Below are 26,819 nucleotides of genomic sequence, written 5' to 3' on the forward strand. Positions count from 1 at the left end.
ATAACAAAGTGTAACAATGTGGCTCTTTGATGTCATGGTGCCAGGTTAGGGGGATGAGGGCAGCTCAGCACAGATGATGTGCTTGGCCTACAAGCGTGATGACCAGAGTTTGATCCTCAAAACCCATCCGAATTTGCCATGCAGGGGCTAGAGAACAGTTTAGGGGGTTGAGAGCTCCTGCTGCTTTCCCAGGAGACTGGTTTCGGTTCCAGTACCTACATGGCAGCTCACAACTACCTGAAACTTCATCAGGGAGCTCTGATGTTCTCTTCTGGCCCCTGTGGGCACTGCACTCACATGCACATACCACTCCACCATATAACTGTTTATTAAAAGCCAGTTCTTGCAATGCCCTAGCTGGGGAGGAGACAAATGAATTCCTAGGGCTCACAGGACGGCCTATTCTAATTAGCCAGCCCCAAGCTACTGAGAGACCCTGTCTCAAAATGCCAGGTCAGCAAATGGTCTGAACAGCTGAGCCATCTCTCCAGCCCCAGTGAAATCCCTTTATAAACTGTACAGTGTCTGCCAAAATATAGAGGTGAACACACTGTTCCAAAACACACCACCACACGTTCTTGGATTTTAAAAAGGAAATGTTTATTGTTGTGTTACAAGGTGATTATAAACTCCTCTAAAAAAAGCAAAGATGGATTTAAAATATCAATATACATATTCATCTAAAAAGCAAAAGAGGAAAAAAACACGAACCTCTGCAAAATGCAGGGTCGTCGTCATTAAACATCAATACACAGAGCTTGTATACTGCAAGACAGGTCACACACCAAGGATCCTTCAAACACGAACGCTCCTCCCCTTGTTGATTGGTTTCAGGTTTTGTGTCTGTGTGTGCGTGTTTGTTTTTTTGTTTTTTATTTTTTACAAAAGTTTAAAATATCTTAAAAATATTTTGAAGTTTTTTAAAAAATGTCCTGATGAGCCAGACATATTTCTGAAGGAGGCAAAACCCACGTTCTCAGCTTTCTCTTGTGCTAAATACAGAGTCACAGTTGTTAGGGATTAGAAAGATCAATTGGGTTTAAAAAAAAAAAAGTGGAGCTACCATTTCATTTTGAAGCCAAATATATAACAAGATGCTCTGTCCTTCAGGGAACATGCCAGAACATGCCTGTAATGATACCACCACCACCACCCCTCCACCCTCCCAAAGAACATGGAAAACCAGCTTCCTGTGACGACCCAACTACTGGGAGGTCACCATGGAGGAGGAGAGGCAGGAGCAGTGCTTCTGGCTTCCAGGGCACCCCTCTCCATCTTGGGGTATCTGGGTTTGGTTTTGGACTTGATGAAGGAGGGGTGTGCACACAGAGGTATTTACAGTGTCCGTAGGGACAGGGGTCTCAGGATTGAGGGGGACTGTGAGGGGCCTTCTCTAAGTTGCCTTCCTGGCTGGTGTCTGCGTCTTGGAGAGAGGATCAAGACTGGTACCCATTTCGACTGGTTGCCTAGAGCATTGCCCCGCCCAGAGGAGCAGGGCTGGAATGCTGGTGGCCATGGCAGTGGCACCCAGGGATACAGAAAGCCCCTTCCTGGACAAGAGGGGACACATGCTGCATTGTCCTCATGTTTTGCCATGGTCTGCATGGTCTTTCCGGGTGTTAGGGAGATGAGGATTGGGGCCAGGGGCGTGGAGGGAAACTTCCCATCATCTTCTCAAGAGGGAAAGTAACCTTCTCAGGCTACTCCCTGCATAGCCTTGGCTACATGGAGGTCAAGGACCTGTCATTGTAGCGTGCCTCAGGCCCTTCTCACTAGTGCTGACTTTGGCCCTCAGTTTCCTGTGGTACAAGTTAGGGGGTAGGTATCAATTTCTAGCTCCTAAAGGCTTTGGGGAGGAAGGAAGGGTAGCATGGGGCTGGGGTGAGCAGGAGTAAGGATGGGTGGAAGTGGGGTCGGCTCTCTGCTCCATGAGCATGGACAGGGGCCCTTATCAGTCTGGCCTTTGGTTGACAAGGAAGGCCTGGGGGTTCTTAGCCAATGCCCCGGTTCTGCTTTCCTTCTGCCCATACCTTGGAGATCCTGGAGCTACAAACGACTCAATTATCCAGTTCCACTCAGCTCACATGCAAGTCTCTCCTGCTCTAGGCCTTGGTTTTTCTGTTTACAAAAAGTGCCTTGGATTGAGGGCCGCCTGGGACTGTCCACAGTGCCCAGTAGGGATCCTCCACTCAGGGGCTAACAGTCTTGGGACCAAATAACATCTCCCAGGAGAGTCCTCCTGGGTCCACCCTGGTCCTCATCTAAATCCAGCATTGTGTCCTGCCCACAGCTGACAGGCCGGACACACCTGACCTGTCCCAGGCAAGGGCTGGGTGGGGGACCGCTTAGCCCTCTCTCTAAGAGGCAGGCGGACCAGAATCACGAGCTCTACTTCAAAATGTTCCTTACATGCAGACATGGAAAGACAAACATCACAATGAGGGCTATCAGGGCCAGGGATGACAGTGGTGGGCATTGAAGACAGGTGCAGGGATACTGTTGGGGAGTGGGCTCAGGAGGCGGCTGGCCTTCCATCCAGGCGGGGCCTGGGGACTTGGCCCGCTATGTCTTTGGTCTAGAATTTTTTGATCTGGGAATGATAAAAAGACCTTTCTCAGGCCATTTCCAGAATGGTGTCATTTGTCTGCCAACCCAAAATACTGAAGGCTCGCCAGAATGGCATGCCTGGCGGAAGGGAGCGGAAGACGGGCATGACCACAGACGCTGCCGCAGCTGGACAAGCCCCCCTCTCCCTTACACTTCACCTGTCTTCAATCACCCACAGTGGTTACTTTTAAGGTTCCATAAAACAAACAAACAAACAAACAAAACAAAACAGGGCACATTACAAATTGGTAAAATCAGGGGGGAAAAAAACTCCAACACACAGAAGAACACAAGAAATACACAGGACAACAGGAACACGGTAGAATCACGGGTGGCTGACTGAACAACCACTGGAAGAGGACTGGAGGGTCACTTGGCAGAGTACATTGCTTTGGAGACAGAGAAAGGTGTACATTTGTCAAAGAGGTTCAGGATGGCACAGTTGGGCCCAGTGGAGGCTGGGGGTGAAGGTGTAGCGCCCTCTCCTGGTTCAGAAGGAAACAGCCCTGCCTGAGGTCAGCCAGCTCTGGGGCATTGGCGGCCTCTCTGTGGAGACAACCTCAACCTACAAAATTTCCCTTTCTCTCCTCTCTGGGGGCAAACACCTGTCCAACAGTCATGGCAGTGGCTTGGTAACAAGATCTGAGGTCACTACCAAGTTGGCTCTGTAAATGAACTTAAATCCTTTAAGATCCAGCATCTATAGCCACTCCGAGCGTTCTGTGCCGGGAGCTGGATGGCTCTAGGGTGGCATCTTTAACAAGGGTTTGTCATGAGGCAAGGGAGGAAAGTATCCTCCTGGGGTACACTTGCCAGTCTGGGATACACTCACCCTCCTGAGCTACTAAAATCCTTTGGTCCACTGACTTCTCTCCAGGCACTCACCAAAATGCATTCTGCTTGGGGAACGCCCTGACCCCCACCCACCATGACTCCATTCAAATACAACAGCCCTTTCTTGTGTGTGCCCTGGCAGCTCCTGTGGACTGGCCTCGGGAGACTGTGTTGAATGCGCCAGAAAGGCTGAGGCTTCTGTCTAAGCGTGCTAGGCTTCTGTCTAAGCGTGCTGAGGCTTCTGTCTAAGCGTGCTGAGGCTCCCAGCCTCATTCTCATCTGCCGTTCAGACTTCCCATTCCTGCCTCTAAGACCCATGGTGGTTCAGACAACCCCACTGACTACCCACCCTCTACTTCAAAATAAAAGGGAGGGGTTTGGCCCTGGTACAATGGCTTCAGCTGCTCTTAGGCTCAATCCTTCATGCTGAGGGTGGGGCTATTATTTTGGCATCTTTCTTGTGGGTTCTCCCCACAGCCCTGCTCTCTCCTGCCCCTCAGGTCTGTTCAGCTAGTGGGGGCTCCCTCTCCTTAGCTGTATTCTTCCTCCTGAACCAGCCCAGAAGGGACTAAACCTTGCTTGAAGATGTAACCACCCTCATAGAAAAAAATTCCACCCAGCATTTAGGTTTTTTTTCTTTCTTTTTTTGTTTGTTTTTGGGCAGAACTTTCTGCCAGCTATATAAGCACCGAAGAATTGCTTTTGAAAATGAGATCCATTGCTGGCAAAACCGTTTCAAGTGGTAAAGTGTATGACAGACTCTAAGTATATATAGTTATATGTTAAAAAAAAATACAATGAAAATTTTACCAAGTTCCCATAAAATACATCAAAATCAATAAGAAAGTCCATCCTCTCCCCAGGACTTAGGCCCGTGGGTTCTTTTTGTACAAAATGTCCCCCGAATCAAAACAAAATACACATATACAGACATATACGTGACACACACACATACACATAGAGTAACATTTTCTGTGACAATTAAAAAAAATCCTAGTACAAATATAAAGCTCTGTAAACCTGGTCCTATGAGAATCTAACGTTAGTAAACAGCAGGAAAGCGGCGCCCGTGGCATGACCCGGACCTCACATCATGGTCTCCACAATGACGTGGCTGGGTTTCATGAGCGTGCCGTTCATGAGGGAGCGGGAGTTGAAGGGTGTGGCCCCCTCACGTTCCACAGCCCAGCGGTTGGGCTCTCTGGGGGTGATCAGGTATTTGATTCTCTGTTAAAAAAAAAAAAAGATGAGGAGGGGTCAATAGGGGACCCAAGGGGTTCCTCTCCACCTACCTCTTGAATACCCTAGGGTGCTTGCTGTGTGGTATTTGGCCAGCTGCCACTTGCTCTAGGCCTTTTGTTGGTTTTTGGAAATGGAGGGGAACGGCCCCCCACTGTCGTATAGTGGTTTCTACAGCCCACCTCTGCACACATGCTTAAAGACAGGCCCCACACAACTCAACGCATAGGAACTTTCCCTGAGGAGCTGAGTTGTGTCTCCCTGTGGTTTATTCATCCCGGCTGCTTTGACTTGGGTTAGGTTACTAACCTAAGGCCCCACCTTCTCAGAGGAGAAAGTTGGACCCCTTGGCCTCCCAGAGCCTGTGTTTCCTGCTTCCGGGAGGCAGTTCCTCACAGGCAGTCCCTTCCCTGCAGGGTTGAGAGTCCACTGCAAGGAGGGCTCCTCAGACAACAGGGAAACTCCTCAGATCCTCTAGGCATGGAGCCCAGACTTCCCAGTGTGGTGACTGATCATGGAATCGGTGAGGAAAGAGTCCCCTCCAGCGACTCCAGGAAGTTACTAGCAGAGCTGGGAATAGAACTTGGCTCCTACCTCTCACCTTCTGCCCACTTCCTGCCAAGTGGGCCAGTGGTTGAGCGGGAGGGGACAAGAGGGGAAGAAAAGGCCCTCCTAGGTATTTACATTCAACTATGGCGTATTAACAGCCGGAAAAGCCACTTAAAGCCTGCATAGGTGTGTGGACTTGAGTTTTCCCTGGCACTGCCAAAGAATCTTTTAAAGACATTATTTTACTTGAGAATCCACATTTCCACATTCTCTTGGAAAAAAGAAACAAAACAAAACAAACAAACAAAAAAATAAACACAAAACACAAGACCTGGTCCTACAAACACCTGAGTGGCTCTAAGCAGGCCAACAAATCTCCATAGACCTAGCCTGCCTGCTCGGCTTCAACCCTGCTTCCCCTGCGTTGGAACATCAGGTTCCATCTGCCATGTGGCGAAGTGGCACCCATCACTTGTAGCCACCGGGGATGTCTACATGGGAAGCTCAGCTAGCTCTGGAATCCTGGTAGGGCTGGAGATCCAGGTGTGCCACTAGCTACCTCACAACTCGGAGGCCACCTGGACAGTTGGTGCTGTCTGACCGGTTGCAGCTCACTGTAGCTGTGGGAGACCTCCTCCCCCTGCCCCCCTTGCTCCTCGTTCACTCAGTAGCTCATTCTGAAGGAACCTGTCTGCACATAGGCCAGACCAGCCTCTTAAAATCAGGCCTTGAGCCAGACAGTGGGCCTTCTACCCACACCCCAGCACTAGGGAGGCTAAGCCAAAAAAGTTGTGTATTTGAGCCAAACTGGACTATATAGTGAATTTTAGACCAGCTCGGGCTATAGATTCAGACACTGTCTCAAAAGACACCTGGGATTTCAAGAGACTCCCACGCCAACTTAATGACTGCTATAGAAGTTGTCTAACCTGAGCAAACCTCTAGAAACTCCTACCATATTCAACTAACTTATGTTTGGGTGGTAATAACCCTCTAGGGTAGTAGCCCAGGTTGGCACAGGGCACTATGGGCCACCTGGAGGGCTCAGAGCAGATGCTTCACAGCCTGTCTGGCCTGGGATCTAGTGTTTCATCACTAACAATATAGAGGGATTTAGACTCTGGTTTAATAGTAGGAAAGCTGGGTCCTAGCCCCAATCCTCTACTCTCTAGGAGTCTCAGGGCCTCAGACCAGCATGCACCCCCGGCTCCTTCCCTGTCTCTTCTCTTCTCTCCCAGCCAACACAGCCCCCTCTAAGGGAAGAAGCCTGGGCCAGGCCAGAGGGGAGCCAGAGCCCCAGGACATCCTGGCTCCAGATTCTTCTTGTAAGAGAATAAAAACAGCTCAGAATAAAACTGTGGGGGCCTTGGAGCCAGCCCAGGCACAAAGGTTAAAGTGGATTCTGAGAAAGGGATTTCGTGGAAAGAGCAGGGGACTGCCAGGCCTGGAGGCTCCCACATTGTGGGAAGAATTCCTGAGGAGGCTGGGGGCAGGGAAGGGGCGCCGTGAGGAGACAAGCAGTCAGTCCTAAAGGCGAGAGGCAGGGCAGTGGGACAGGATGGCACACCCCAGCACAAAGGATAGCATGGGGGGAGGGCAGTGGGGGGGGAGTGCTGGGTTTCCTCTCCAGAGTCCATCTCCTGTCCTGACTCAGAACAGAGATCCCACACCCTTTAGCTTGGCACGTGAGGCCATTGTCCTCTCCCTAGCCTGACCAGTAATCCTCTGTATCTGATACCAGGACCATATTCTATCTCATACTATGTTGGGTACTGTCCTCTTAAGTCCATGGTCCACTTCAAATGTCACCACAAAGTCTCCTCCCAGGTGAATGGCACCTATCTCTGCTTGCAAATAGCACACCCCTGCCTTTCGTGCAGTGAGAGAAGACCAGGGACTCGGAGAGGGTCCCACAGAAACTGGCACTGGTGGTTTGCCACCCCCCATCGCCCACGTCCCATGCTCACCACGCGGAGCGGTCCCTCCGTCCGGCAGAGGAAGATGAGAATGACCAAGGGGATACACACCATGGAGGAAAGGGCCAGGGCCCAGCCCAGCCCAATTGCCCAATCCGGGTACACGTAGACTTTGTTGTAGGTCAGGGGTACATACTTGACAAGAGAGAAGACGAAACATCCCTGTGGAGAGATGGGGCAGTCAGAGAGAGTGGCATGGGCCTTTCCCGGGGCAGGGCCTCTCCCCTATCCTTACTATGGACATGGGGCAATATTATCCCTTATAGGGCTCTCTAGGGCAAATCTGGCCAAACCACTTGTTCCATGTCCTTCCCTGGCTTGCCAGGTCCTTTGCAACCAACCATATCAGCTCACAGCTATGATCTCCTCCTTTGTCATCTGCCCCGACCCCTCAGGACTCTAACTCTTTAGCATGTGCCCGGGACCTTAACACAGGCTGTTCCCCCTGCCTGTCCCTTTTTCTTCATTTTTCACCCTACTTCTGCTCCAACACACTGGCCTTGCTTGCCCAGACTCCAGCTTTTTTCCCCCAGAAGCCCTGATACCCAAAGTTCAGCAGCCTCTAGGGCAGTGGTTCTCAATCTGTGGATCGTAACCCCTTTGGGGGGAAGGGTGTCAAACAACCCTTTCACACTGGAAAATACAGATATTTACACTGCAATTCCTAACAGTAGCAAAATTACAGTTATGAAGTAGCAACGAAAGTATTTTATGGCTGGGGTCGCCACAGCATGAGGCACTGTCTCAAGGGGTCGCAGCATGAGGAAGGTTGAGGACCACTGCCCTAGAGCATCTTTCTTCTCTTTAACAGCTGCAGCTTTGGGCATACCCAGCAAATGCTCCATAAACATCAAAGGCATGGCTGAGAGCCAGACAACCAGCAACCTCAATGCCATCACCTCTGAGAGTACACTGGTCACCAGGTCTGGTCCAAGTGACAGGGTGTGGACCTGGCCTTGATCCTGAAGAAAGAGTAGGGTGGGGTGAACCCTGGACCCTAAAGTTGTGCAGAGTCCACCTTTGCCTTTGAGAGGGCCTCCTGGGGGACGGCCAGGAGGCACCCCAGGGAGGGTCATGGGTGAACTCAATTGGCTGCTCACTGACTAACAACAAGGTCAGACGGGACAGAGTGGCGCAGGGTGAGGGCAGATGGTCCACGGGACCCTACCTTTCTCTGATGCTTTCTGCCTAGAAAGCCGGGGCTTAGGTGAAGAGAACCCCATCGGCTCTAGTCGCTACCTAGCTTTTCCAGCAGGGAGCCTCAATCTGCCTCAGAGTACAGTCCACCTCTGTTCCAGGCAACTCTCCAGAGAGGAGAGAGAAGGAGAGTGGGGGTCAATGTGAGAGGGACCCCACGCATAAGCCTGGGGTGATTGAGAATGGCAGTGCCGGCCTGAGCCTGGCTGACTGCGGCTCTACCTGGGTGGGGCTCCCTGTTTGTGATCTCTTGACTTGGGGGATGTGCATTGAGAACCACAGTCACGCTCATCAGATTCTAAACTGTCACCTGCCACTGAAGTCCCATGTCAGGGTGTCCTTGTTACAGAAGTGGGGAAACTGAGGCCCAGATAGAGAAGTGAATTAGCATGTCTACTCGGTCTGGCCTGGGAGTAGAGGTCACAGGAAAGGGGACCCATTAATCTCTAAGCACTGGTTCTAAAGTGAAGGCCATATGGACTCAGGGTGCTACCAGGAATAGCTCATATGGACTCACAGGTGCTACCAGGAATAGCACACACTTGGGTTCCTAGGGCGTGGGCCAGGATGGACTGTGAGAATTCAATGGGTCCCACAAGCAGAGTCTTAGAGAAGGATCTTGCTGAAGGTGCCCATGCAAGCATCAAGGCCGGCTCCAAGATGGTGGGCAAAGGGGAGCAGCCTGGCCTAGTGGGACTGCCCTTCCTGTTTCCTCTTCTTCACTCTCTTGGTCCTACAAAACCCTTCTTAACCAGACAACAAAGAGCAACCTGCCCACCCCTCTCTGGTATAGCTGAAGCTGGCTTGGTGAAAGCCCACACCTAGGAGATGCTACAGAGAAGGCAGGCTCTCAAAGGGAGACTTGTCAGACTGGGTGAGACTCACAACACAGAGAGCTGGAGTGATGACAGCCCAGCTGTACTTCATCCAGGGCCCAGGCCGATAGCCAATCATGTCCTCAATACCGTCATATAAGTTATCACCGCCTATGAGAGAGACAGCAGTGTGTGAGGCTCAGGTGACACATTGGCCAAAGCCAGAACAGCCCTGGGGAACAGTGCAGCGGGGGTCAGCTGGGGACCTCTAACACCACCAAGCATGGTCAGGGGTGTCTAAGGCAGCTTGCCACTTAGATGCAGTTGGATGCCTGTATTTTGCTGCTAATCTTAGACAGAGCCCACATCTCAGTGTGGCCGACCTCAGATATCTAAGAGGTCAAAGTGGACCGTTTCTAGGCCAGAGAGTAGGTCATTACAGGCTCTGGAGTGACGGTGTTATATTTATAGCCACATATGTTCCCACCTTGTGCTTCCAGTGGGATTATCTGTGAGACGCTCAAGGGGCCTCCCAGAATGAACATTTTGGGCAAGGAAATTTTTTCCATTAAATTCTCTGACCAAATGAACAGCTTGAAAAAGGACGTGTACGCAATTATACTCACCATATATCCAGGCAATAACAAAACATTCAAAGAATGCAACCCACAAAAGGCATACACCACTAGCTGCATAGTAGTCAAAGAGTTGAAACACATACATGCCACCCTGTGAGGGGAAAAAAAAATCAAAGATAAAGTTGGTTTGTTATGTGATCTCCAGTTCCCCTCATATATAAAGGGCTATGCAAATCAACATTATTTTTTTTTAATTCTAAAGAAAAATGGGCAAAAGCTAGGATGATTAAATACAGGTTATGAAGAAAAAGAGGAAGAAGAGGAATCGGAGGGAGAAGAATATGATATTTGGGGCTAAGTGTGGGGGCTCACAGCACTTACAACAAATACTCTAGAGGCCAAGGCAGGTGAATTTCTGTGAGTTCAAGGCCAGTTAGGGCTATATAACAAATTCAACTTCATGTTTGGCAAAACACACAGGGTTGGGGGAGAACACAGACTTTGTGTCTTACAACACAAAGGGTCACAGAAATCTATATACACAGGTGGGCTTAAAAGCCAAGTGTGACCAAGTCCAGGGAACCCTGCTTGGTGAGTGGATGCTATCTGACTTTGGAAGGGTGTTCTCACAAGCACTTCCCTCAAAGTTTCTCCTTCTGGTAAAGAAAAGAGGTGAAGGCCTGAACAGGGTCTGGGCTAATGATTGACAACCTTCTCCTAGAGAACTCAGGTAGGTCAGTATTTGGGGGCTCATCCCGCTTATCTGTCCTTTCTCCAGTCACTGCAATCTCTAGCCTTCAATCCTCCTGTTCCCTTCCGTTCCTGGTGTCTCCTCCTCCTAGTCGAAGTACAGTTCCAGCCCTCTGGGCATAGTGGATGCTCTATTCAGCAGACAACCACACAAATGGTAGAGTACTTGCCACGCAAGTGCCAGGGCCTTGGTTTGACCACAGCATCTCAAAAAGGGAGTGTGGGGGAAGCTACATGGCCACTGAGAGCTGAATAGATCAAGGATTGGGGGGGGGGGCAATCCGAAAGGAGTACAGCAAGTACCCCCCTCCCAGCTGCCCCTCTTGTGGCCTTGAGAAGGTGGCTGGGCACTCAATCCAAATGTATGAAGGGAAATCCCTCATGCCACCTACCTCCGTCACCATCGTCAGCCCCAGCAGGTAGCTGATGCTACACACGATGGCGATGAAGATTTCCCGACGATAACCCTTCCTTAGGAAGGACGGGTAAAGATCAACCAAGGATGTGATCTGTCCTTCGACTTCAACAAACTGACGGGTGAGAGAGAGAGAGAAGGGGTGTGAGGGGACTCAGCACTGGCATGGAGCTCAGAAAGAGGCCCTGGCAAACCTGACAAGAGATAGGACTAGGAGCCCTGTCCTGGGCAATGCCTCACAAGACCTACCTGGAAATCCACGTAGCCAAACCCTGGGCTGTGCAGGCAGCCACTGTGGTCTGTGGCTCAAGCAACTCAGGATGTATGGCTCTACTCAGGTCATCCCTGCCCTCATCACCGGAGACTCACCCAAGATCAGTCACCTCTCTAAGAGAGCCAGGGCCACCTCTCTGGCCAGACACACTTGGAGTGAGTCTGTGGCCATGATGGCCTTTCTCCTTTCCTTGGTCAACGCCGGTGCCACCCATCAAGGCAACGAATGCTTAGCCTAGCCCTTCACATGGCTGCTCAGCCAGAGCATGACAAGCAGGTCATCAACCTCTGCACTAACCAAATGGAAGACTCTGGACAAACCCTGGCCTCAGTTTCCCCATCCACAACATAGAGGCACTTCCAGTCTGACTCACACGGTGGCTGAAACTCACTGGAAATCGTGTGATCCAAAAATCCATGGGTTCCAGACATCATAAAGAAAATTCTGGAACATCTACACACACACACACACACACACACACACACACACACACACACACACACACCATGCTTGAGGATGATCAGTCTTTCTACATCTTTGCATCCTACATTTTTCCAACCTAATGGTTTACCTTGGAGACTGCTATGTCCCTAAAAGAGCCACCTTGCTTTTAATAGCAGCATAAAACTTCACCATCTGGACACTTCACCCTCTGGACACATCACCTTTCACCTAACCAATGACACTGGCAACGACATTCCTTGTCATCAGTCTGTAACAAGGTCTTGGCAGTATTTGGGGGTCTGAGGGTCACAGAAGTTACTTAAATTAGAGGAGATGCTAAAGGCTGGGGATGTAAAGCCCGGCAGCGTGCTCACCTGGCATGCAAAGGCCCTGGGTTTGATCCACAGTACTGCATTAACAGGCGTGATAATACATACCTATAATCCCAGCACTCAGGAGGCAGAGGCAGGAAGATCAGAAGTTCAAAGTCAGACCTGACTACATCATGAATTTGAGGCCAGCCTGGTCTACAAGAGATGCTGTCTTGAAATAAAAAGATAAAAAGGTTTGGGGACAGACGTTCCCCCAGCATTTCTATGAGAAAGATCTAATCATGAAGGCCTTTGGGGGCTGGTGAGGGAGAACATATTAGAACAGTTAGAGAGAAAAATCCCTCTCATGTGCCAGAAGAGATAGCACCTGCACCCAGGAGTCAGGAATAAGATGACCAAGAAGTTCCTAAACAGAGCTCAGAGAGAGGGGTGGACTTTCTGATTTCTAACTGAGATCATAGGCACAAAGGGGATTTGAGCCTGAAAAAGAACTGAGTGGCAAACCAGCAACCTCAATGCCAAGCTATAAAAACAAGTTAAGACAAAAGGTGGTGAACCAGAGCCAAGACAGGCCTCTCTCAGCCTCAGTTTCTCTGGCTGCAGAAAGGGTAACAGTGACATCCAGGTCAGAACACTGCAGGGACAGGAGCTAATATATAAAATTTGGGTGCAGTGGGCTGAGGAAGAGCATGTATCTAGCATGGACAATGTCCTGGATGGATCCAGCCCCAGCACTACAAATAAAGAAATCTGCTGGGGGCTGGAGAGGTGGCTCAGAGGTTAAGAGCACTGGCTGTTCTTCCAGAGGTCCTGAGTTCAATTCCCAGCAACCACATGGTGGCTCACAACCATCTGTAATGAGTTATAATGCCCTCCGCATACATGCAGGCAGAACACTGTATACATAACAAAGAAATGAATCTTTAAAAAAAGGAAGGAAGGAAAGAAGGGTGGGAGGGAGGGAGGAGGAAGGGAGGGAGGGAGGGGAGGGAAGGAGGGAGGAAGGGAGGGAGAAAGGAAGGGTGGGAGGGAAGAGGGAGGGAGGAAGGAAGAAGGGAGAGAGGGAGGGGAGGGAGCAAGGAAGGAAGGAAAGAAGGGTGGGAGGGAAGAGGGAGGGAGGAAGGAAGAAGGGAGGGAGGGAGGGAGGAAGGAAGAAGGGAGGGAGGGAGGAAGGGAGGGAGGAAGGAAGGAAGGAAGGAAGGAAGGAAGGAAGGAAGGAAGGAAGGAAGGAAGGAAGGAAAAGAAGAAAGAAATCTGTTGGTGCAGCGCTTGGAGACCAGCCTCAATCTGGGAGTATGGAAAAGTTCCAGGGACAAAGCCTGATATTAGACATACTCCGTGCCAACGAGCTACACATGGAAAAAAATGGCCATGTGACTTCTGGCACTTGGTGGCATCTTGCACGGTCGAACTCTCTGCACCCCCACGTAAGGCTGGCTCCTCCCGTTCTGTAAACCAGAGTCTGGAAGGCCAGTCATCTATTTTCTTGCTCATCTGTGTTTGAGTGAGTGATGACACCATTAAGTCATTTGAGCCCCAAGCCTTGGGAGCCCACCCCTTTACACAGCAGGGTAGAGGAATAACCCAGGGCCAGCTTTCACAGCCCCTCAAGACCCTCCTTTTAGCCTGTGGCTCAGCTGAGAGTCACACACCCTGCACTGAGCTCCGGCTGGGACAGTTGTGAGCCTGCATGGCCAGTTGGGAGCCATGGTGATGTCACGCTTAGCCACTCATTAACTTGTGTCTTTGTTTTCTTCTTCCCCTCTGAGCGCTGGAAGATGTTCTAAAAGCCACTAAAAGGCACTGCATGGGGTCTGCTCCCAGGGCCAAGCTCTCAGAGCAGGAATGATTAACAGACTCTTGCTTGTTTACAATAGCAGTTGCCCATCACCAAAGGCACAAGGATTTGTTTTTCTGGCTCTGAAAAGTTGTCTTCTCTGTTAATCTGACCACCCCCCCCCCCTTGGCTGCCAAGTCTTGTACAGTGTTTTTGACCTTGCTAGCTGCCTCCTCTGGACTCCCGTTCACCTCTGCTTGGTTCTGAGTCCCCCAGGGCCCATCCTGACAGCGCCTTCTGAGGAAGGGCTCAGAGGGACGGGTGATAAGGAGTCAGTCTCCAGACCTGATCCCACAGCCTACTTCAGTTTGATGGACTTTCCTGAAGCAACTGGACCCCCAAGCCCAGGCCACACAGGAGTTTCTCCTGCCTTCCCTGCCTCTCTAGCCAGCTTGAGCCCACGACCCCTTCCCAGCACATATGACAGTCACCCCACAAAAAGACACACACTTCAGAGAAAGAGACCCACAATCTCCCATGAATCTTCCGGGCACCTGAATTCTCTATGCCTGGCACTGAGCCCCGAGCGTCTCAAATTATACCCATTAAGCAGGATGAGGAAACTGAGGCTCAGAGGGATCACACACAAATACTACCTCCCCTGAGCTAGATGCAGCTGCTGGCTGGCTGACACCAGCCCTCCCTGAAGTGAATGCCTCCTGTGGAGTCCTACCAGGGAGCTGGGGCAGGATGTAGGGTTCAGAGCACAGGAAAAGGCTAGGAGGCATGGCTTAGGGCAGAGTCCACACTTAGTGCATGTGAAGTCCTGGTTCCACCCCCAAAGGCAGATGTTACAGGAGCCAGAGGGTGGGGGACAGGCCAGCCTGAATCAGGAGCTGTAGACCAAATGTGGGTGCAGCGTTTCTGGACGTACTTGGGACTGTGGTGGCCTGAACCAAGATAGACACATTCACTGACATTTGTACCTCTGAGTCCTGGCCTTCTGATTCTCATTTATGGCTTGACTTTAGCCACATCCCCCAGTCCCCCTCATCTCCTTGCCGGGGTGACAGCCTGGAGCAATAGGATGGAGGGGCTCCTCCCACTGCTGAACCGAGGCCTTTCTCTGATTGGCTGAAGCCTCTAAGTTAGGGATCTGAGTGTTCCTCAGCTCCAATAAGGATGGGTTCTCCCAGAGAGGCTGACCACATCAGCCCCACAGCCCCACATCCACGTACCTGGCTGTCCAGTCCAAGCAAGAGGAGCATAATAAAAAACAGAATGGACCAAAAGGTGGGCAACGGCATCATAGTCACAGCTTTCGGGTAGGCAATGAAGGCCAAGCCAGGACCTAAGGGAGAGAAACGGGGAGGGGGACACAGGAGGACAGACATCAGCACCGTATCACTTAGAGCCCTGGGCCTCACAGAACACTCATGTCTGAGTGAGGAGAGGGTCACTTAAGCCCCAAATGCAGGAGGAGCCAGAGAAAGAGACTGGTGGGGCTAGGGAGGGGCCCCAGGTAAGCATCTGTCTCCTATTCAGTACATGGCCTCCTCTCAAATGAATCTAAACCCGTAGAGGCACGGGATCCTAGGGGCAGGGAGCAGGATTGAGCCTGTGGCTCAGGCAGCCAGAGACTGAGGAAAAGGAGGACCCGCCCCTCCCACAACCAAAGCAGCACACTGACGCTGGCTGGAAGGAAAGCCGTGGTTATCTGATTCGTGACACTCTGCTTTGCAAAGAATGCTTTCTATTTTTTGAGTTAATGGCCAAAACACTGTTTGAATGGAAAGAAAAAAAAAGAAATATAGAAGCATGCCCAGCAGAGCAAATGGCTCTTCAGGGGCGTGCCTATGGGGCCTCTGTCCCCAACAGCTACCCAAGTTCACACAAGGCAAGGTAGAACCAGCCAGGCAGCAACATGGGCAGATGGGTTCCCAGGCCCAGGAGACTAGCCACACCCCAGTCCTCATCCACCACTTCCTCTCTTTTGTGGGTTTTAGTCTCCTCTACCTGAAATATGAGGATCAGGTGGCCCCGGGATCCTTCTGTTCAGATTCTCAGAGGTGGATCCCACTGCCCAGAAAAGGGCCATGGATCCTTATCAACAGGGAGCTCTCGCCAGACCTGGAGGCAGCGAGGGCCAAGAGGTCCGCCCACTCCAAGTGCCTCTCACAGAGTCACTGGAACACAAACATCTCCTGCTTGCAAAAGCCCCCAAGTAGATGCTTCAGGGGACATTATCAAGCTGTACTTGTGGGCTGAAAAGCTAAAGTGAAATCAGCCACGAGAAACAAACAAACCAATCAAGAAGAAATACAGGCCAGACTACAGGGGACTTGAAAGATGTTCTGTACTTTAAAGCAAACATCAAAACCGAATGAATGGCTTAAGGAGAGGGAAAAATAAATCCACAAAAACAAACCAATTTTGCAAAAAAAAAAAAAAAAAAAAAAAAAACACCATTTTTTGGAACCAGAATTCACTTAATAAAGCATCACCAAGTGCAAGTGTGTCAGGGAGGGCGAGATTACAATGCCATCTGAAAAACCCTGCTGAAACAATGACGGGGAGCAGCCAGCCACTGAAGTGGTCAGTAGAAGGGGTACTAGAAGATTCTGTAAGGGGGTGGGGGCTGGGAGCTGCTTACCAAGCCAGAAGCTGCTTGAATGAGCAAGATGGAGGGGAGAGGGCTGGGTGCAGAACACGTACCTCCCACCCAGGATATCATGAAACACACTGGGGATCTAGTTAGAACCGAAAGGCATTCTGGTCTCCCTAAACTCCAAAGCTCTGACTCTGCCTGGCCTACCCCAAGAGTGAGGAATCAGGACTAGCCAACAACAAGACAGATGTAAAATGTGGTGCCCCCTGTCCCCCACAACACCTCTGCACCAGACGCTGTGAGCAGACTCAGTTCACTTATTTCTGCCTTTCACTTCAGACTTTCTCAAGCGCGTCTCAGGAGAGGGCCTAAGCACCCTTCTCTAAAACGACAGTGAACTGGGGGAGGGTAGAAGCCAAGAAAACTTAGGCCATTCTGATGCCCGCCAGCACAGCACAGCTATGTCCTGTCTAAGCTTTCTTTGGCTGGGCAATACCCTCGTTCGAATGCACTTTTCTTTGTTATAGTGCTCGCTAGAATCTTATGGAGTCACTGTCCCTCTTGCTGTGCTGGCTGCTCAGGCATCACTGTGGAGAAGGAGTGATGAAGTCTTGGAAGTGGATGAAAGAAGAAACAACCCGGACTGACCACATACGCAGCATGAAGACACCTGTTGTGTACAAAGATCTCCTCATTCTCTCCCCTCCCTAACAAGCTTCCTCTGTGCCCTTGGTGACACCCAGGTACAAGCTGAAAGAGCAACATTTGCAGAGGGGCTGGAAGTGGTACCTAGGCTCCATGCCTTGCCATATAACTTGCAACACAGGAGGCTGTGGAAGAAGTTCTTGTGCCCTGAGTCTCTCCAGCCTGTGGAGCCTGAGGACGGGCAAACAGTTCTTCGGAGTGTCCGGTTGGGACACAGTGCAACAGATAAACATGCACAGTGTGGAATTCACACCGGTGGTGGGGGTCTGAGTTAGAGACTGGCAGCAGGCAGGGATGAGGGGTGCCTAGGGCCGAGGAGCCAGTAGGAAGGGCAAGGGCCACAGTAGAGTGCCCATCAGACACGCAGTGGGCGGGGACTCAGCATCCAGATACACTGCCTGTAGCCCTAGCCTGGCCCAGCCCGCTCAAGCAAGGCTCCTGCTTTGGGGTCCTTGATCTCATCTGAGACATGGGGACACAGTGTCAAAGTACCCTCTGACCTTCCAATATGAGGGCTCAGGACTGGGAAACTGGGAATGACCTTGAGTTTCAAACCCAAGGAGCTCAAGGACAGAGAACGACAGGGACTTCGGGTACCTGGCCCTGGTCTGCAAAAACCCAAAGAATAACAATACACAGTCTGCCCCTATCGCACCCATCCCTGTGGCCTGAAGGGAACCGCAGCCCAGAGCTCTTGGCAGCCTCTAGAAGGTCCCGAGGGGCTGTGGGCCATTAGGTTAGGTTAGACAATACCTTACCATTCTCCAAGAAAACTGGGTGGGGAGGTGGCCCCTGTGGATTTCCACCCCAGAACCCCAGGTTCTACAAGGCTGAGTTGCAGGCTTAGGCCAAGGTCAAGTCCTCAAACCCAGACTTCTGAAACACCATGATGAGGTGGTAGGATTCTAGTTCATGTTGCAGAACAATCTTTCCTGGAGCTCCAAGTCCCATGTTGCTAAGGAAGGACCCAATCTGTGCAGAGCCCAGGAACCTAACACTGACCACTCATTCTGTGACTGCAGGCATCTTGAGTAGCAACCTGGGACCAACTGGCCCCCAATCCCTAAGGCAACAGTGTTCTCATAGCCTACCCCCAAATCAGCTCTGTCACAGTCCCTGGGTGGTGTTCCGTCCCTGCCCTCTCACTCCTGGTGACTATGGTGGAGGCTGGGAGGGGTGAGGCTTGGTAAACAGACACAGGAAGGACGGAAGAGTGGATCGGCCCGGTTGGTGGAGCTGGCCGGGAGCAAAGGGCAGACCGCAGAAATGAAGGCTAAGGCGCCAGCAGTGCTGGTGATGGTGTGCTAGCTGTGGCTGAGCCTCAGCTGGACAGAAACTTCCATGGCTAAAGCCAGCGGTTGTTGGGGAAGGATTGGGGGCTGGAAGACCATGACTAAACCAGCCACCAATTCCCATCTCAACCGCCCGTGTTCCTCCCACCTTCAGTGGGCCAGGATGCACTGAAACCTTTAAATGTAGTCTTTGTATTCAGGTATGGGGAGCACGTCTTGAGGGGAGAGGGGATATCTATGTAAAAGCCAGGCTCCCTCCATCCCCCTGGGGTCTGGCTCCATGCCTGCAGTACTCATCTTACACACTAGGTGGCAGTGCCCACCACCACTGCCACCGACACCACCGTACCTGACTCAGCCACATCAGCAATGTCCACCCCTTGCTCTTGTGCCATGAAGCCCAGGATGGAAAAAATTGCGAAGCCAGACACAAAACTGGTACCACTGTTCAGGCATCCCAGCAGCATACAGTCCCTAAGTTACACACACGTCAGGGGGTAAGTTAATCACAACACAAGGAAGCCACGCTCCCTACTTCTCTTTTTCTTTAATCATCATTTCTAACGTTCACCGGGCCCGCCAGCGCGACACTTGCCTGTACGAGTTATACTTGTACTTGTTGTAGCTTCCCAGTGAGGTCATGGCCCCCAGGCAGATGGCATAGGAAAAGAATATCTGGGTTCCGGCGTCGATCCATACCTGTGAGGGAGGGGAGGAAGAGCACTAGGGTGAGCAGGGGGAAGGGAGGGGGCTGGCAATGTGAGGATTTTTGACCAACAATGACAAGGTCTACATAGGGATCCTCAGTGTTGATAGAACCCCAGGAGGCAGAGCTAGGTACCTCTTCTCTGTGCATCAGCTAAAAGACCAGACTTTAACTCGGGGGTGACCAGTACCACTCCAGGAACCTTGGTATTTGTATTTCAGAATGTGCCCCTAGCATAACTTTCCACACTCAGTACAACGTGATCTTTACTCCGTCCACTCCGAGGCTGTCACAGGTCAAGGCTGCTTTGACGGCTGTCAGGGAGCTGAAAGGCAGGCTTCATTTCTCCAGGCACTATCCCAGCAGCCATGGAAGGCGGCACGCCTACCTTCCCGGCTCACAGCTCAGGCTGGCCACCAACCCTGCTCTAAGGGATCAGAGACCCAGAAATGCTGGCCCCTGGGAGGCAACTGGAGAACTTGGGATCCTGGGACAAAGGTCTCAAAAGGCACACAAAAGCCTCCTGGGTTTCACCAACACCTGACGCCCTTCAGCTATGTGCTGGGATGGGGGGGGACTTATAATATGACCCCCTTAACTGCCAACAATCCTAAGTCTCTCTCTCCCTCATCTGAGGATGCTGCCCTGAATACGGAGTCTCTAGTCTTGGCACAGGCGGAGCAGGAGCCCCTGCCTTAGCCAGTGCCATGCCTGAAGCCACAAGCCACCACTGGCCCAGTGGAAAAGTACTAGGCAGCAACTCTTGGCTACACCTGGGCATTAAGGAGCCACAAGAAACACTGCCACCTGCACCCTGAGCACCACCCTACCATACCTGTGGGTCCTCGAGGCGGCTGATGTCAGGGTACAGGTAGAATTTGATGCCTTCACCAGCACCTGGCAGGGTCAGTCCACGGACGAGCAGCACCAGAAGCATGGCAAACGGGAAAGTGGCGGTGAAGTAGACAACCTGGAGGGGCAAGAGGGGGTCAGGTAGACTGTGAGGCTGCAAGTCACACTGGAAACAGCAAGGACTCTGCAGACACGTTGGTGGTCTCAGCTGCTGTTGCTTAACCTCTCTGAACCTCTGTCACGCTTCCTAGATAGGCTATAATAGCCTAACTTACAGATGGAAAAAAAATTAAATCCTGTGGATAATTTGTATAGCTCATCTAAGCTCAGAACAGGCAAGATGGAAAACAAATCCTCCCCACTTGGAAGAGCTGATCCTAGGAGACAAACAAATACGGACCGTGTATAACTGAGAGTCACCTATCATGGCTCTAGTCAACGGCCCAGTAGCTGTCACATGGCACCCAGCACACACTGACCACCAGGACACTGTCAGCGTGACCCTGGGGTTAAGAATCAGAAGACTGGAGAGATTGCTCAGTGGTTGAGAGCACTTGCTGCTTTTGCAGAGAACTGAGATCAGTTCCCAGTACCCACTGGGCAGCTCAGGACTTGAGTTCCAACGGATCTCGTACTCTCTTCTGGCTAACATAGGCACCAGACACATACACGTAGGCAAACTACGCACACACATTAAAAAAAAAAGAACCAGGTGTGGATGCACACCTGTAGTCCCAGCACTCAGGAGGCTGAGGCGGGAACGTTCGGGGCTGCCTGGGGATACAGTGAGACAAGCGGCTCCTCAGCTCCAGTTCTGGGCCTTCTCTTCCTAAGAGATGCAGGACACAATGACTACTCTCCCTGGGACTCGGTTTCTTCTCTGAAATGAGGGCAAGAGTCACAGCAGCCCTTGTCAGGGGATGGATGAGGATTTACACAGTCAGACAATGGCAAATGGTTGTCAAGACACAGCCTGCTTAACCGTGACTTGAGAGGAGGTGGGTAGGAACTTCTCTAAGGTCATGGCCAGCTTACAGGAGACCCATGAGGTCACACTGTGTGTCCTAATAGGCCAGGGTCAGGGGTAAGGAAGGGACTGCCTGGTCCCATGAGCTATCTGGTCATGCTACTGCTGGGCTGTTAGCCTTTACAGGGGGTAGGTGACCTGAGGGAAGTCATCACTTTCTAGGGAGTCAAGCACCTCGGAGGGGAACTCAAGCACAGTGCCTGGCAACTGGTGGCCACTATCCCTCTCTAGACTTGGTCTCCCCATCTCGAGGTGAGAATCTTGGACTGGATAGGCTTAGGTTCCCTGCTCTGAGGCTGGTTGGCCCAGAGGGTCCCCTGGAGCTGTCACTCATCGGTCCTACCTCTCACCCTCTGTCAAGGTCTGCAGGGAGTGTCTGGAAATGCTCAACAACCCGAATGGTGGTGGCTGGTGGCATCCTACAAGGCGGAAGGCCCTCTCTTGCCTGATACCCCTCCCTGGATGCCTTCCCTCCTCCGGGTCGTGGTGTCCCCCAGTCACCCTTGTTTCTTTTTCCCTTGATGGACAGACGGACACCTGGGACAAAGGCCAGTCAGGAAGCCATTGAAAGGGTAAAAAAAAAAGAAAAAAAACCCTGCCTGTCCCCTCCCTTCCTGTAGATAGGCGGGCAGCACCCCTGGCCAGGTCCCCTCTCTGAGGGCCTGCAAGGCCACACCCAAGTTGGTAAACAATAGCCACACACAGGAGTCCCTCAGGGGTCCCCAGAGAGCTACCACTTCAAAGCAAGTGGACTGTAGCCAGAATCACTGGTGAGCTCGTGGGGGGAGTGGGGCTCCCTGACTTGCCTCTTTAACAAGCACATACGTGATGCCTACCATGTGCCCAGCGTCGTGTTGTGAACTTAACACCAAACCAGAATGAGCTTAGGAACACTGCCACCTGCCCTTTCCCTTGCGAGGACACTGAGGCCCACACTGGCCAATGTCACCTGCCTGGAATCCCCAAATAGGAGGAGGCGTCAGCGGTGGGATCTGATCTAGGCCAAGTACTTTTGGGTCTCCCATAGCTTCAGGAGTATTACTGTTGTTGACAGCCCTGTCCCGCTTCTCCAGCCATCTCTCCAGAAAGCCACCCTGTTTGCAGCCTCTGCTGCTCCTTGGATGAGCCTGGGAGCCCTTCTCTCAACTTTTCCGTGACCGTCCCTTGGGATGCTCCAGGGAGAGGCTGGTGCCAGGCGCCACCATGGGCCCCTGACGGTGGCCCAGTAGGCCTTGCTGTGGGACACGGTATTTTTCCACTCCTGTTGCTGATTCTCCACAACTCCTCTGAGCTCCGGGCCAGAGCCCTTGAAGAAAATGGAGACTTAAGAGGGCACCTCACCCACAGCACACTGGAAGCTAGTGGGCTCAAGAGGGAGCTAGCTTCCAGCCTCCTGATATTCAACTTTACTTGGGAGCAGATGGCCTGGGCATAACGAGTCATTCAATCAACCATTCACTTTACACCAGGGGAAACTGAGGCTGAGCAGGTGAGAGGGATCTGCAAAGTCATTCTGTGTGTAGGAGCAGAGCTGAGACCAAACCCAGGTCAGGCACTGTCTGCCCTGGAGAGTGACCGCAGACCCAGCCGTGCACAGGTCCAGGCCCTTCCTGGGTGAGTGTCGGCAGGCTGTGTCCTTGTGAGGACAAGCCCGAACATGCCTGGCTTCTGCTTCGCTGCACCTGCAGCTCAGCACAGGGATGAGGCTGAAAGTGGGGAGAAGGGAGCTGTCTTGAGTTCAAATCCCAGTTTGGCCACTGATGAGCTGTGTGGCATTGGGAAAGTTAGTTAAGCTCTCTGAACCTCAGTTTCCATTGTACAGGATCGAAGAACTTCTGGAGGATTAAAAGAGCTTCCATCCAGCACTGAGAGGCCATGTGGACACCCCAGCTACCTGTCTTGTTGAAGAAGTAAGACTGAGGCTGAGTTTGGGACCGATTTCAGACCCTCAGAGTGGAAGAGGCCAAAGCCAAGCACCTGAACTTGGGCCCTGGGGCATCTGGGGCCCAGGCCCCCATCCATCACCCTCCTGTCTCCTGGACTAAGTTTGCCACAGAAGCAGGCTTGGCCAGGACAAGGGCTCAGCCCCCATGGCTGGGAGCCTGGTCTGCAGCCAGCGCTGGAAGCTGAAGCCAGCCAGAGGGTGGGCCTCTGGACGGGTAGGCGGGCAGGCGGGCAGGCGGACGGTCTCTAAGGGCCTCTCAGCATTGAGCTGGAGGAAGTCCACAGAGCTGTTTGTCTTGGCTTCTCTGACCCATCAGGCCTACTATTGTTCTAGGAACCGCACGTGCCCCACAGAGCAGGGTGTAGCTCAGGGTAGGTTGGGGGAGGCAAAGGGACGGGGGGGACTCTGGCCAGTCAATTTTCACAGGAGTCTCAGATACAGCCTGGTACCCTTTATTATTTGGCCTTGGATCTGTCTCCTTCGTAGTGTGCTGTGTCTCAAATATTGCTGACTGGTAGACATCAACCTCCTCCATCAGACTGGGGGCTTCCTATGTCCTGGTCAGATGCACAACAGGTCATTTCCACTGACCATTGCCTCTGCCTGCAATAAGCCCCTCAGATACTCAACTCTACACCTCGCTCATCTTCGCTCAGTCACCTCAGTAACCCTTGCCTGGCTCACCTATAAAAGAACCTTACACTGCTTTCTTCTCTCCTGTAATCCTTGGCACCCATGTCCCATGTTCAACTCTCTGCAGCCAAGCTTTTCCCAGCCAGCCCCAGATGTTGCACACCATAGATCCCCTCACCCTGTTTCTAAGACAGGAGGCTCAAAGGACATCAGTGCACCCCTGAACACGGCTGGTGCTCTCCAGCACGCTCAGCACCAAAGCTCCTTGGACACTCGCTTCTACATGGAGAAACTGCGGCAGCGGGCAGAAGGCAATTGGCGCTTACTCAAGAGAAGGGGTCAGGCCCACTGGTCCACAGACCTGAAGTACTGGGCATACCTCCCTCAACCCTCATGTTCACTGTTCAACAGCCCAGGGGACAGGCTCGGGGGAGGGGCTGCTCTAGGACAAGCTCCCTGACCTCTTCTGAGCCTCAGTTTCCTCACTGTTTAGAGGAAGGCAACGTACGAACTCCCAGGACTGCGGGTGAGAAGGGAGCACAGTAGACAGGGTCCTAAGGAGACAGGTGACACCATGTCAGGTTCTCTCTCTCTGCCTGTCCTATGAGATGATGCTAGCAGGGTGTGGTCCAGGTCTGGCTGACTTCCCTTCAGACTGAGGTTCAGTACAGCGGAGGGCTCTGCACCCCAGTACAGAGACAGTGATACAGGGCAGCTAAACAGCTTTGCTTCAACATCTGTCCTAAACCGGGGAGAAGGGGTTGTTGGCCCGCTTTGCAAAGCTAGGGTGCACACTGTGGGCTGATGGATGGCCACAGTCTAGCTGCCGACTGGCCTCTGGCTCAGTGAGCCTTGCTCATCACACCAACATTCAGCGGGGGATACCTGGCTGCACACCAGTCACGAGGTCACTAAGCCCCCGACACCACAGGGGCTATGTGCCTGCCTGTCAGAGCTCTCCTGTGTCCCGACATGGGCCCTCCTCCAGGGGTAGCGCTCCCTCCGAGAGGAGAAGCTGTTCGCAGTACAGCTATCCCTGAGGTTCACTCACCTTGCCTGTGGATCGAACACCCTTCCAGATGCAGAAAAAACAGACGAGCCAGACTAAGAGGAGGCAGAGTGCAAGGTCCCATTTCAGAGCGCCTGGGTGGTCGATTCCAGAGGACAAGCTGAGCACATTACGCCTTTGGGGAAAGAGAGCAAGAGGTCAGGAGCTGGGGGCCGCCTGGCAGCAAAGCCAGCAGGGGCAAAGTCCTAGGTTCTGTCTCCGACAAAATAAAACACAAAATGTTCATTTTCATTCCAGCACCAGGGAGGCTGAGGCAGGACTGCCTCGAATCTCAGGCAGGCCTGGGCTCCATAGTGAATTCCGGGCCAGCCTGGACCACAGAGTGTGACCTTGTCTCAAAAATAAGTAAAGTGAATTCCGGGCCAGCCTGGACCACAGAGTGTGACCTTGTCTCAAAAATAAGTAAATAATTAATTAATTAAAGCGAGATAAATCAGCACCTGTCCATGTCTCCGTAGAGACATCTCAGTGGTAGCCCCCCCCCCCCAGGCACCACATGTGTAACTTGGGACCCACTTGTCAGGAAGACAGTGGAGAGACTAGGACAGCAGCAGCCAAGAAACTGCAGAATCCTTATAAGGTGACCTCAGCCTCAACCCAGCCAGGCTATGGGCAAGTCCAAGTCTCCATTTCCTCCTTTGTAAAATGGATCCTGGTTTGTGTGGTGAGAAGGCTCAGCCTGTAAAGAAGCTTGTGGCCAAGGCTGCTGTGATCTGGGGCCTGCATGGAGGTAGGAAAGGACTGACTCTTTCAGGCTGTTCTTTGACTTCACTCACACACACACACACACACACACACACACACACACACACACACACACGATGTTTTTTAAGTGGAGAATGATTATCTGCAGGACATGTGGACAATGTTCAATTTCAACTGTAGGCCAAACACAAGGTTCCAATCTCTGCTTCTGTCCAGTTGCTAACCTAGGCGAGCTACCTAACCACCCTAGACCTCTGTCTATATGTAAATGGGGGTGGATCCCCCCCTCCCAGTACCTTTTATGCTAACTTCCTTGATTTAACTCTGACTTTTATCTGGGGATGGTGGCACACACCTATAATCTCTGGCTGAGGCAGAAGGATTACGAGTTCTAGGTCCCCCAGGGCTACATAGTCAGATCCTGTTTCAAAAAACAAATTAAATCAATGGAAAACAAAAAAACTAACCTTGCATGTTATCTAGATTGTTCCCAAAGTATAAGCCTAAAAAAAGGCAAAGTGGGTTCTATCTGGGCGCAAGGTACCCATCTTGTGGAAGTAACTCGAAAATACCACAGGAATGCCCAACACCTGACACACCTGATCACATGACTGCAGGACAAGCATGCTCACAGAAGCTGCTGGCATACAGCGGGTGCTTAAGTAATGCTGGCTTCCTCCCTCCTCCCCTGCCAGAGTTTTGGAGCACTCTGGAGGAGGCAGGTCTATAACTTTCAGGACAACGCCCAGGGAGAAGAGGCTGCTAACCTGCTCAGAGTCACACAGCGGAGCTGGGGTCTGTGGAGTCAGAGACCTCCAGACATCTTTGTCACCTGGCCCCTCCCCGCAGAGAAGGAACCAGAGGAGACAGTGCAGGCTGCTCACAGCCAAGATGACCATGAAACCTGCGGCCCAGGTACGCTGTGTCCTGCAGCACCCATGCTGAGCATGCAGATCTCGCTCTTCTCCAGGCCTCCAGGTTACATGCCACCCAGGCTTTGAGCTGCCAACCACAGCAGAAAGAACACAGGGCCCCACACTCCAGGAGAGTCCCAGACAAAGCCAGTCCTTACAGTTGCAGGCAGGTCCCTGTCCCAGGGCACCCTCTGAACAGGTGGAGACTATACAAGTCTCAGTTTGTAAACAGGTATTGCCAGCTTCTGCCCAGGGTGCTACTTGGGAAAGCATTCTAGGATGTTCTAAGCTTTCAGTGAGTTAATGGACCCCCACAGTCAGGAAGCCAGCTGGGTCTTAATACTCTCTGAACCAGGACCTTTTGGCCTTTTTCCTCCCGAAAAGCCTCAACATAGGGATTTTGAATAAATTCAAGGATCCTTCTCAAATGGCCTTCAAGCAACATATTTGGCCCACAGTCATTGTTCCCAGGACCCAGGATGACACCTAGGACACCGCAGGATCCATCAGACACCCATGGAATAAATGAACCACCTAGGAGGAGAACCAACTCTCATACTACTGGGTCCATGCAAC

The 26,819-nt window shown here is 51.9% G+C and overlaps 1 protein-coding gene across 5 annotated transcripts in view; it reads right to left on the minus strand.

The window, feature by feature from the left end:
* Positions 1 to 575: 575 nt before the first annotated feature.
* Slc6a6 (solute carrier family 6 member 6) overlaps positions 576 to 26,819 on the minus strand; it is a 75,461-nt gene continuing 49,217 nt past the window's right edge. For 3 of the 5 annotated variants that reach the window (XM_075983476.1, XM_075983474.1, XM_075983472.1), the window contains 10 exons: positions 24,607 to 24,739; positions 19,934 to 20,068; positions 18,988 to 19,091; positions 18,742 to 18,866; positions 15,026 to 15,138; positions 10,938 to 11,075; positions 9,844 to 9,946; positions 9,288 to 9,388; positions 7,197 to 7,367; positions 1,252 to 4,668 (listed from right to left, as the gene is read on the minus strand). In XM_075983476.1, the coding sequence (XP_075839591.1) occupies positions 4,528 to 4,668; positions 7,197 to 7,367; positions 9,288 to 9,388; positions 9,844 to 9,946; positions 10,938 to 11,075; positions 15,026 to 15,138; positions 18,742 to 18,866; positions 18,988 to 19,091; positions 19,934 to 20,068; positions 24,607 to 24,739 (1,264 nt within the window). In that variant the 3' untranslated portion in view covers positions 1,252 to 4,527. Of the gene's footprint in view, positions 4,669 to 7,196; positions 7,368 to 9,287; positions 9,389 to 9,843; positions 9,947 to 10,937; positions 11,076 to 15,025; positions 15,139 to 18,741; positions 18,867 to 18,987; positions 19,092 to 19,933; positions 20,069 to 24,606; positions 24,740 to 26,819 lie in introns of all 5 variants that reach the window. The other 2 variants (XM_075983473.1, XM_075983477.1) reach the window with 2 other exon arrangements.

The sequence above is a fragment of the Microtus pennsylvanicus genome, chromosome 8 (assembly GCF_037038515.1).
Source record: "Microtus pennsylvanicus isolate mMicPen1 chromosome 8, mMicPen1.hap1, whole genome shotgun sequence".
Classification (NCBI taxonomy): Eukaryota; Metazoa; Chordata; class Mammalia; order Rodentia; family Cricetidae; genus Microtus; species Microtus pennsylvanicus.